The sequence below is a fragment of the Physella acuta genome, unplaced genomic scaffold, assembly GCF_028476545.2.
Source record: "Physella acuta isolate Inbredline_101_S28 unplaced genomic scaffold, ASM2847654v3 ptg001341l, whole genome shotgun sequence".
Lineage (NCBI taxonomy): Eukaryota > Metazoa > Mollusca > Gastropoda > Physidae > Physella > Physella acuta.
The window spans coordinates 123,710-135,949 of NW_026732856.1; the positions used below are offsets into that span (position 1 = coordinate 123,710).

Consider the following 12,240-nt stretch of genomic DNA (forward strand, 5'->3'; position numbering starts at 1 on the left):
TTGATTACCACACATAGACAAACATCTTTTTTCAGGTGGGACAATTATTTTAAAAAATGTTAAAAATGTTGATTTTAAAGCCGTAGGCATGTTGAAAACAACTATTTGTGAATGATTTGGTTTCAATATAGCAATTAGTGATGTTTTTTGTTTTAAATTGTTAAATTTTGTACAGTTTAGTTCATTCAAAACGTGTGTTTGTTTTATCTATATACTTTGACCTTCAATTGCCAAAAAATTTAATTTTGTAATTAACTTTTTTTTAAAATTATAAACCTGGCATAATCTTTTTAGTAAATTTTGAAATGTCTTGAATTGTATAAAAACAAAACAAAAAAAAACATGCTCTTTACTACATTTTGACACAGGTGAAAGGGAAAGTAGTACCCTGAAAATGCTAGTAGGCCAGTAATATGTTGGTGCTTCTATTATAGATGTGGTATATATAATAACAAAACCATAGCTTTGCTATAACCTGCGTTTTTTTTTGTTTTTTTTTCATATATTGTGTACAGGAAGTAAAAAAAAATAGAGAAATTTTAATTACCAGGTAATGAACTGAACATTTTTATTTGTAAAAAGATTTTTTTTTTTTTAAATTACTTTTTTAACCTGTCGAGTACGTTAATTTTTTCTTGACAATCTCTGGCTACATCAAAAAGTACTTCTGCTGGAATTTAATTTCCTATGTTTGTTATTTCACTTCCTGTCTGTCTGCAAGGTAGCTAAAAAAAATAACCTTCCATATTTGTTTTTTCAATTTGAAGAGTGCAGTTTATTAACTTTTATTATATTTACTTAAACTTTTTGGGTAGATATTCATAGTATTTAAATAGTCACATTTAATTATGAGAGTAGTAAATTGTATAAAATGTTTAATAGACAACCTGTAGGGGGCATAAACTATTTGAAGCTAAATCTTATAAAAACCAGTTGAGTTAATCATCAGCAGTAACATGTTTGTTGGTGCATTACCTTTTCCTGAAATTTTCGAAAAGTATCCAAATGTATGTTTGCTACTTATATTGTATTTTTGTCACTTGACTTTTTTTTCAAAATTGTGTGTGTTATTTAAAACAACATAAATTTAACAGATGCCTAAAAACTTGGCATTTCAAGCCTTACTCTGACTCATCATAATATATAATGGCATTTCATTATTTTTCTAAGAGTTAAGAAGTGATTCATCCATTTTATGTCAACTTTCTTGGAAGCACTTGTGTGGGAATAGGTATTCTTTATTTTGGTCTTAATAGTCAGATTTTTTTCTATGTAATATTTTAAGTGGTTACATTGTTTATAAATTTTTTTAAATCAACCAACCTAACTAAATAGTTTGTTACATTAATAATATAATGCTTAGAATTTAAAAAAAACAACAGCTACCCACCTCTGCTTATTATATATTGTATTATTTAAATCAGTTTGATTAGTTTTTAAGATTGAAAAAAAGTTTTATTAAAAAATAACACTCGGTGTATTTTACCAGTAGAACATTTTAATTGTTGGCATTGAGAATGGGATGAGTCTTTTAAAACAAAGACATGTTGGCTCGGACTTGGATTAGAATACATCTAATCCCTGGTGGATTTGGCTTATTTCATACACAGTCTGGAAAATCTGAAAGCGTTATGGTGTTAGCAACTGCTAGCTTGCCATAGATAAGTTTGAAATTCACATGGATTGTGGATACTGGTCATATGACACAATATTAGATCAGAGGTAAACATGGCTCTGTGCTAGCAGAGCTTTTCATAGAAAATCAAGGGACCCTACTCAGCCTGTTTACTGTTATGTTTTGTAGGAGCTACTTCCCTTTGTTTTTAATATGATAAAGTGGCTAAAATTACTGTGTAAATGTATACTTTTAACCCAACCAAGCAAAATGTTTTAGTATATACTTTAATATGATACTTTATAACTAAAGTTTTTGTTTTAATTTAATTATAATTACTTTAGCAACCTGGTGGCTTGAGTTTTGTTATTTTTAGCATAATGTGATGTAATAACTTACAGTCTACTCTGTCCGTTCTCTTCAACTAAAATATGTTTTGATTAGCTGATGTAGGAATTTCAGAATTTGTGTTTGTCACTAATGTGTTCATATTTTGTCGGTAGTTTTCTTTTAATCTTTTAATTATAATCTATTTAATTGTATTTCAAAGTTCGTTTATTAAAAAAATTGTTCAGCTTTTTTTAGCACAACTTTTCTTTAGAACTTTTCATATTGTATATAATTTTACAACTTTTTGAGCAGAAATATCTTTTCATTTGTTGATTCTATTGTCATAGACTTTTCTTAAAGTAGGTATTTTAAATTTATGTCATTACCAAAGAAGAATAAGTTACGGAATAATTAGAACCACAATTATAATTATCAAGATTCATGTCAGTCATGAACTACAGAAGTCTTAAATTATTCAAGTTATTTATATATATATATATATATATATATTGAGAAATGAAATACTTTTTTAATATTTGTAAATGCTTTTTCCAACTTGAATTATTTATGGTATGAAATATATAAGGGGGTGAATTTTATGATTAGAAAATTGTTCCAGTAGTTTGACTTAAAGAAAATGCATGGCAAAATTCTAAAAAAAAAAAAGATCTTTAGTACTTTCCCTTAATTTTATTTGTAGTAATACAATACAGTTTTTTTTAAAGGAGGTTAAAAGCACACATTTTTACCTACAAATTGTAATGGTGTAATAAGTGGGGCCTCTATCTGGTTTGACCAAGAAAAGTTCATCCGTTTTCATAAATGCACTTTTTTAAAAACTAAAAAGTAGATTTCATTCTTCCGAGTGAGTTGACATTCTGCATCATTTTATGGCAAGTTTCTGACTTGAAAGAAATTGTTTCTTGGTCAGGCTTACTGTGTTCATTGCCTACAATTCCCTCCTGTTACAGTTCTCTCCCATCTCATGTCTCAAATAAGGCAAGGGCAGCTAAAAAGATCACTATCTGTCATGTATAGGTTGTTTTCACAAGGTGGACATTTTGTCCTTACAATTTCTTTTTGTTAAAATAAAAAAGAAATGTGGGGATTACTATGTATTATCTATAAGTTCTGATAGCTTTGATCTTTTTAAGCAGTGGTACTATCCTTGCTGGGTAAGCTAATGTAGAGAAACTGTAATGCAATAACCATAGCTGTTTAAGAGAGAATAAATGTTTTTAAACTAACAGTCCATACAAGTAGGTGAAGTAGAGTTTAGTTGTATCTATGGCCAGGGTATAGAAGAAAAATGTAATTACTGCCCCCCCCCCCCCCCCCCCCTTTCTCCAAATCCTATTGGACTTACCAACTAAAACAATTCCTGCCTCCCACACCCCACCCAAACTGACTTAGCAACTAGTTGCCGCCTCACTTTCCCCCTCCCCCGCAAGCACACACCCTATCTAACTTTGCAACTGATTGCCGCCAACCGCCCACCCCCTTTCCCCTTTTTAGCCACTCCCTGGTTTTCTTAATACTCTAATCTTTTCTCCACTACTCATATCCTGTGGTGAAGTACACCTAGGATTTGATAGATTGAATAACCTTAGTGCTGTGTTGATTTGTGATACTGTAGTGAAATTTAATGCCATTTTCATCAAGAGTCATTGCCTCTGTTAAAACCACTTATAACTGTTTGTGTTAAATGTTGATAACGTAACTACTTGCTGTCCTACACCATAAACTGGCCATTTTAAGAGCCAAACAGTATATATTTGAACGGGTGATATATATTAAATTCTAGGTATTTTTAATAATTTTTCAAGTAAGGACACATTTAAGTAGAAGTAAAGATTCCTCTTTAGACTAAAATTTCCATTGGGCTAAATTGAGTTCATATAAGAATTCTTTTAAAGTTGTTTTTATTGTTGTTTGTTTTGTTATGTTTTTTTTGGGGGTTTTTTTTGTAAATTATTAGTAGTTACTTTAAGAGATAACACCCGTTTTATTTTTTTTATTAAAATGTTTAGAAAAGATTGCCTTTATTGTCATTAAGATGTTCAAAGTCTATAGAAAAACAAATATTTCATTGACTTTGAGAGTTACCCCCCTTGATTTTTACATCAATAAATATTTCAGTGTTTTAAAAAAAGCCAAATAACACAGAGCAGAACTGAAAAAAATGTCGGTTCCCCAGGGGGTGGATTGCTTTCCTCCAACACCAATAAGATGTGTATTACATTTAATGGCATTATTTCACAAGACAACTATTCCTTTAATTTGTTTTAATTATAATGTTTTGTAATATAATGTTATTTTATTCTATATCAGAACATGAAAAATGTGTAAGAAATTTTTTTTAAAAAATGTTTCAATTTGTTTTCCCCATCTTGAGTTTCTGTTGTCACTCATTGAACAGAAATTGTTACATAGTCACATACATTTCACCATCGGCTTAATTGGGTTTTTCAAACTGTGAATATCTAGATAAAAAAAATCATTTTTTTTTTTTTAATTTCTGTTATGTCAGAAGTAAAACTTAATATTTTTTAAAAATGTTTTAAAATTATTAATTTGATTAAAATTTGATTATGATTGAATTGATTATGATTGAATTGATTGTGCCATATCACAGAAGATTGTGTGGCTTATGCACGTCAAATGATAACTGAAAATCCAAGTGTGAAAGAAGAATTATGAGACGTCTTTTTCTATTGTGGTGTATTCCATTACAAAGTGCGTTATACTATTTCAACAACTGTATCATTTTCTTTTCATACATTTGTATGCTGTGTTCAAAGCATGTATGTTAAGTATGCATTTAACCACAAAATTTATATTCCATACAAGCAATACGGATTTTACCTTCTCTTGTCTGTAGCTATTTGTACAGTTATTCTGAAAATAATTACTGTTTTAATTTCTTTGCATAAGTTTATTTTTAAAACAAAAAAAAATAGTGCAAATAGCAGATTTTACCTTCTCTTCTCTGTAGCTATTTGTACAGTTACTCTGAAAATAATTACTGTTTTAATTTCTTTGCATAAGTTTATTTTTAAAACAAAAAATAGTACAAATAGCAGATGGAAAAAACAGAAGTTTTCTCGTTTTAAAAGTGCTACTGTGATTAGAGTGAGCTGTTGATGTTTTTTTTACTGAACTGCAAGTGTATATCATAGATTTTTTTTTCATTTCATAATTTAAGAAAAGTGTGATGAAGTTTTAAATTTTGCTCATTATACTAATTACTTAATCTCTTTTCTTTTTAAAAAAAAAATTATAAATGTGAAATGAAATTTTTTTTTTTAAAAAACTTTGTTTAAATTGTGAAATTGTAAATGTTAAATTTACATATTTTCATCAAATAGTTTTTAAATATTTTTTTTTTGGGTTGTCTTAGTGACGATATCACAATAGTTGATCATCACATTTCTTCAACAAAATTTTTGTCTGTAAATATAGAGTAGTGTATACATTGTCTGATATCTTAATTTCTTCATATAAACTTAATTGTTCAAACACCACTGAAGGAATATTGTTTTTGCCACTGTGGTATTTGAAAACTTGTATCTGTTATATTATTCACTAAATGCCAGTCTTATTACCATAAAGAATTTTTTTTTTAATTGCTGTGGTAATTAAGACTGTCATTATCACATTATTCAACCGTTGCCAATCTTTTTACCACTTGCAGGAATTTGTTTTTTTTTTCTTTTGCAGTGGTGATGAAGATTAGACGATGACACATTATTCATTCATCGCTTTCAGTGTCATTATCATATTAAATAGAGTATCAATCCTATTTGAGCACTGGAGTTAAGACTTCAGTAACTTTCATTGTGTTTGTTGTGATGATAGGTCTGCCTCTTGGTTAAACCTCTCATCAGCTCTGTCTGTTTTGTGGTGTGTGGAAGTCTAGTTAGATAAGTTATACATTGGCCAATTTTACAGTAAGACGCCCACTCCACCAACCCCCCCCCCCCCCCCCCCCCACCCCACCACCACCACCCCATGCATACACACAGAGAGAAACACTGCTGTGTTATGTGTGAAAGTTTAGTTAGACATGTTATATATTGACCAATTTAACATTAGGACGCCCACATCCCTTCCTCTATCCCCCCCCCCCACACACACACAGAAACACTGATTTGTGTGTGGTGTAGTGTGTGAAAGTCTAGTTAGACATGCTATATATTGACCAATTTAACAGTAAACACCCAATCCCCCACCACACACACACAGAGAAACACTTGATTTGTGTATGTTGTGTGGAAGCCTAATTGAGCTGTTATATGTTGGCCATGTAAACACAAGACACTCCACACTTTTCTGTGCATGCAGAAGCCTACTTTGACGGTTATAGATATTTCAACCAAGTAAACAAAAGACTGCCCCCACACACTGTCACACACAAGCACGGATTGGTGTGTGGTTGTGATATGTGTGGAACCAAATTAGGACCTCTTATTCTTATTATATATTGACCAAGTAAACACTTAACTCTCACCTCACTGACCTGTGTGTATTGTGGTACATAGAATCACCAAGGTGCCCTGTTGTAAAGTGACCACTGATCCTATAACGTACAAGGGGTGGCAGTAGTATTTTTCCTTCTTTCTAATCAATTGAATTTTCTTCCTACATACAAATTATCTCCACATTTGGTTTTAAAAAATTACAGAACAAAACAAGTTATAGGCTTTTGAAAAACCAAAGGTAGAATAAGTTCCACTTCTGGCTATCGGAAATGGCTGAAAAGTTGATACTGAACTACACATTTGATATAATACTTATAGCATATATGAAATTTCATTAACCTAGCTCAGGGGTCGGCAACCTGCGGCTCTTTTAATATCAAGATGCGGCTCTCCAGCTCCTTGAACAAATACTAATAATCTTAATAAAAAAAATTTGAAATAAAAAAAAATGTTAGTGGCTCTTTAAAACCAGGGAAATTTTGAAAATTGTAACTTTTGGCTCTTACGCTTCAAAAGGTTGCCGACCCCTGACCTAGCTGTAACGGTACTGAAGTTATCGTGTTCACAGACATACATACATATATACGGACAAAATTGCACAACCAAGTTTTTCCGACTCGATTACGCGTAAAACGCGGACACTGATAAATCTGGATTTAGAATTTTCGCCCGATTAAAAATAAGTCCCTTATACTTCGCGTGTGATGAAGTACTGAGGTGTAAAACAGCGAAAACTCAAAATTTTAAGAGATTTGTGTGCACGATTACAATACTTGCTCTACGCTCCGTATAAGAGAAAGTAAAAAAGAACGGAAAGGAACTAGAATTTTTAAAAATTATAAAAAAAAAAGAAGAAAAAATACAGTGGCGGAACTAGAAAAAAATGGCCCCCCCGCAAAAATTTTTTTAGGCCCCTATATATATATATGTATATATATATATATATATATATATATATATATATATATATATATATATATATATATATATATATATATATCGGGTGCAGTGGCGTAGCGAGGTCGGGTATCACCCGGTGCGGCACTTAATGGTGTCACCCCCCCAGAGGCATAGAGACCCTTCCCAGGGACAAACTTTCAAATTTTCGATTTGCACCCCCCCCCCCCTCAAGTTTTCGATTTGCACCCCCCCCCCCCCTCAAGTTTTCGATTTGCACCCCCCCTCAAACTTTCGATTTGCACCCCCCCTCGAGTTTTTCTCTATATATTTTGCTATTTTTTGCCTTGGTGTCACCCCCCTAAATGGTGTCACCCGGTGCGGTCCGCACCCACCCCCCCCCCCCCCGAAAGAAATTAAATTTATATAATTTATATAGAAAATATATACTTTTAACAGTGCCCGCCCCCCCCCCCCCCCCCTCCGAAAATTTCAAGTGCCCCCCCCCCCCCCCGAAGAAAAAAGTCTGGAAGAAACACTGCCAAAGACCCACCCATATTATAACCGAATATAACCCCTCCCCGTTACGGGCTAAACATGAAATTAAACATTAATACATTCAAAGGTGATATAGATCTTTTGGTTGTTTTTAGGCTTAAAAGCTAGATCATTGTATCCTAAATTTGATTAACTTTAATGTATTTAGTGTTAATAACTAATGTTCAATTAATACGTGTACTAATTATAAAACAATTAATAATATAAAGACGAGCCTTACCTTCCTTGTTGTGTGAATTAGACTCGTCAACAAAATACTTCATCAGGTAAATGAACATACAACTACTGACTAGTGTCTTTAACAAAATGTGCAGAAGTAGTCAGTTTACAGTTCAGTAGTTCATAGACGGTTCGTTAATCTATGCATTACATCTTATTGTAAGAGTAAGGGTGTGGTGAGGGGTAGAGGTGAGGGGTAGGGGTGAGGGGGGAGGGGTGAGAGTTGGGAAGGTTCAAAGGAAGGGGACTAGAAAGTGCCGATAAACATCTACATCAATAGTGCCGACTTTTTCCGGTCGTCTAGAAGACCAGAATAGTCGCCGCAACATTTCCCCAGCCCGATTTCAAAGCGTGCCGGCAAAAACTTCAGATGCTTCGCTAAAGGGAGATAACTTAAACTTTCACAAGTTTATTGATACAGTTGTTAAAGTAAAAATGAACGCAATTATAAATGTATGACATCGAAATAAATAATTATATTTTTTGTAGAGTCCAGGCCAGTAGTTTAAACACACAATCATATATTATATATATATATATATATATATATATATATATATATATATATATATATATATATATATATATAATAATGTAAACAATATAACAATCCTTTTTTGTTCTCCTAATCGACGCCACTAAAAGTAAAAAGGTAGGCTACGTCTTTGAAGTTGTCTATATGTCTGGCGGTCTCTCGAGCTATATTCTGTACATTTTTTTCAAAGACGTTTGCCGACTATCGTGTTTTTTTGTAACTGTAGAAGAAAGATAACTCGACCTCCACCTAATTTTTTTTTTAAAATTAATTTTTTTTTTTTAATTTTTTTTTTTACATTTTTTTTTTAAAATAATTTAGCCAGGATTTTTGGGCCCCCAATCGGTCTGCCCCCCTCCCCCGCATTGCGGTGTCTGGCGGCACTGTAGTTCCGCCCCTGCGTCTTTGAAGTTGTCTATATGTCTGGCGGTCTCTCGAGCTATAGTCTGTACATTTATTTCAAAGACGTTTGCCGACTATCGTGTTTTTTTGTAACTGTAGAAGAAAGATAACTCGACCTCCACCTTATTTAAAAAAAAAAAATTAATTTTTTTTGTTTTAATTTTTTTTTTTACATTTTTTTTTAAAAATAATTTAGCCAGGATTTTTGGGCCCCCAATCGGTCTGCCCCCCTCCCCCGCATTGCGGTGTCTGGCGGCACTGTAGTTCCGCCCCTGCGTCTTTGAAGTTGTCTATATGTCTGGCGGTCTCTCGAGCTATAGTCTGTACTTTTTTTTTCAAAGACGTTTGCCGACTATCGTGTTTTTTTGTAACTGTAGAAGAAAGATAACTCGACCTCCACCTATTTTTTTTTTCTTTTTTTTTTTTAAATTTTTTTTTTAAATTTTTTTTAAAAATAATTTAGCCGGGATTTTTTTGGGCCCCCATTCGGTCTGGGCCCCCCCGCATTGCGGGGTCTGGCGGCACTGTAGTTCCGCCCCTGAAAAAATATCAAACTACAATTCGCTTTTAAAACGACGAAGCACTCAAGCCCTGCTCTCTTTGTTATGCGCGAGCCCTTGTGATTGAAATCGCTAAATCTTGAAACCTGAGACTCTAGACTTAAACATCAAACGATTGAAATTAAGACTTGTCAGCAGAGCTCAGAAGTGAAAAAAAAATGTCTGAAGTTTTTGCCACTTAAAAGAGAAATTTTGTAAAGCTGCTAATAGGAGTGTCTACATCTTTTTTAAAAATGAGAATTTTGTTCCATATTTATAGTTTGATTTTTTATATAGATCTACCATGTTTGTTTGTTGTTTTTTTTTTGTTGTTTTTTTTTATGATCAACACCCCACCCTATATAACGTTAAATATAGTTTTCGTTGGCCAACAGCCTCCATATAGAAAAGCCTATTATAGGATGGTAGAGAACTTAGAACATATAACAGCTAACCGGAAAGACTCGAGTTCGGTTTCCGGGGTTCGAGTCAGTTGGACCAGAAACACTTGACCAATGTCCAATATTTAAACTCTGTACACTGATGAGGCCTGTGCGGATTTCTCGGGTATTGAGTGACTGACCTGTAGGAACAGACGACATCGCTACATGGATGGTTGGTGCAGAACGTTGACCCTTGGCCGATACATGAGGATGACCTGTAGCTGGATAGGCAGGTGCTCGAAAGTCAGGTTCTAGAAAGTCAGGTGCTCGAAAGTCAGGTTCTAGAAAGTCAGGTGCTCGAAAGTCAAGTACCGGACAGTCAGGTGCCGGGAAGTCAAGTGCCGGACAGTCAAGTGCCGGATAGTCAGATGCCAGAAAGTCAGGTGCCGGGTAGTCAAGTACCGGACAGTCAGGTGCCGGGAAGTCAAGTGCCGGACAGTCAAGTGCCGGATAGTCAGATGCCGGAAAGTCAGGTGCCGGGTAGTCAAGTACCGGACAGTCAGGTGCCGGGAAGTCAAGTGCCGGATAGTCAGATGCCGGAAAGTCAGGTGCCGAGTAGTCAAGTACCGGATAGTCAAGTGCCGGATAGTCAGGTGCCGGACAGTCAGGTTCTAGAAAGTCAGGTGCCGGATAGTCAGGTGCCGGACAGTCAGGTGCAGGAAAGTCAAGTGCCGGACAGTCAGGTGCCGGTAAGTCAAGTGCCGTAAAGTCAGATGCCTGAATGCATTAGGTATTGGCAAGCTAATAGAAAATGTCTCAAATAAAATTTGAGAATCCCCGTCCACGAAACAAATTGAGTATAATGTGAACCCACTTACTAACATCTGTATTTGTTTTATGCTTGAAGAAGCAGCCTGGACACGCCTTTTGACATGCCGATGTTAATGTAAACGCCCATGTAATTCGAGATTACTAACGTGAGAAACGATACCCGGATATGTAATTTACCTGCTTTTTTTTACGATTTCATTGAGTGCAATAAAACATGAGCGAATAATAAAAGTGAATTTGTGTTGGTTTTTTTCAAGTCAATAATGCCGCACCTAATATCAACAGCACGGTGGCGACATAATCAACGTACCCACTAAGTAGGGGGAACAATGTGTGACATGCAGGGGCGTAGGCAGGGGGGGTTAGGGGGGGTCATAAACCCCCCAATAGACCCCTCGGTATATTTATATAAAGTATGAGGGGGTGTAAATCGAAAGTTTGAAGGGGGGGTGCAAATCGAAAGTTTGAGAGGGGGGGGGGGGTGCAAATCGAAAGTTTGAGGGGGGGGGGGGGTTGTAAAAATTTGAACCCCCCCCCCCATGAGACGATCCTGGCTACGCTACCGGTGACGTGTATTTTGTGTGCACGGTGTTGTAAATGTCTTATACAAGGATATAGACTACTAAAATGAATGCGCGGCAGGTTCAAAACAGCGCGGTGGCGCAACTGCGCAGCTTAGAGGTAACAACGAACATAGATCACAAGGTGGGGTATCCTCTGGTGCAGTAACTTTTAGTTTCAACACAAACGCCTAACAGATGGTGCTTCAAGATCATTCAACCATAACTGATAGCTAATCTAAACCCACATCATCTTTTATTTTTTTTAAACTGGATTTTTTTTAAATTTGTATCGCCCCCCCCCCCTCCCCTCAAACTAGGGGTCAACCGATGCGCCCCTCTCAGTGTTTGTTCTGAAGACAGTTTACCCCCCCCCCCCCCTTGAACGAAATGGAATTTATATAGAATATATTTACTTTTAACAATGTCCGCCCCCCCCCCCCCACGGAATATTCAGTCCGCCCCCCCCCCCCCCGAAAATTTCAAGTGAGTACCCTTCCCCCCCCCCCCCTGGGGAAAATGTCTGGAAGAAACACTGGCCCCTTCCTCTTGCCAAGTAGCTTGACCGCGTACGTAAGAAGCCAGCTTTGTTCAGGTAGTGTAGGCGAGTGCATAGAAACAAAAGACTCGTGTCGTACTTGTTGTTGGTATGGACTGGGGTCAAAGTTGTAAAGTCGTTGGGTCAGGTGTTATAAATATTTTACATATCGAACACAAAGGGAGCAGAGGCGTAGCTAAGGGAGGGCGGGTGGGGCTGCCGAACCGGGCGCCAACGCTAAGGGGGCGCCAAACGGGGTAAAAGAAAAAAAAGCTTATTGTGAGCTTCTATACTGAATTATACACAGTCGAAGTTAAGAATAATGACTTGATTAACTGTTTTCTTCATTCGT

General features: G+C 35.4%; 1 protein-coding gene across 1 annotated transcript; it reads left to right on the plus strand.

The window, feature by feature from the left end:
- Window positions 1–10,387: 10,387 nt before the first annotated feature.
- LOC131958602 (germ cell nuclear acidic protein-like) lies at window positions 10,388–10,708 on the plus strand (the record flags this gene model as incomplete). Its single annotated transcript, XM_059323718.1, has 1 exon — window positions 10,388–10,708. A coding segment is annotated over exon 1 (321 nt), but the record flags the coding sequence as incomplete, so codon positions are not given.
- Window positions 10,709–12,240: the final 1,532 nt, after the last annotated feature.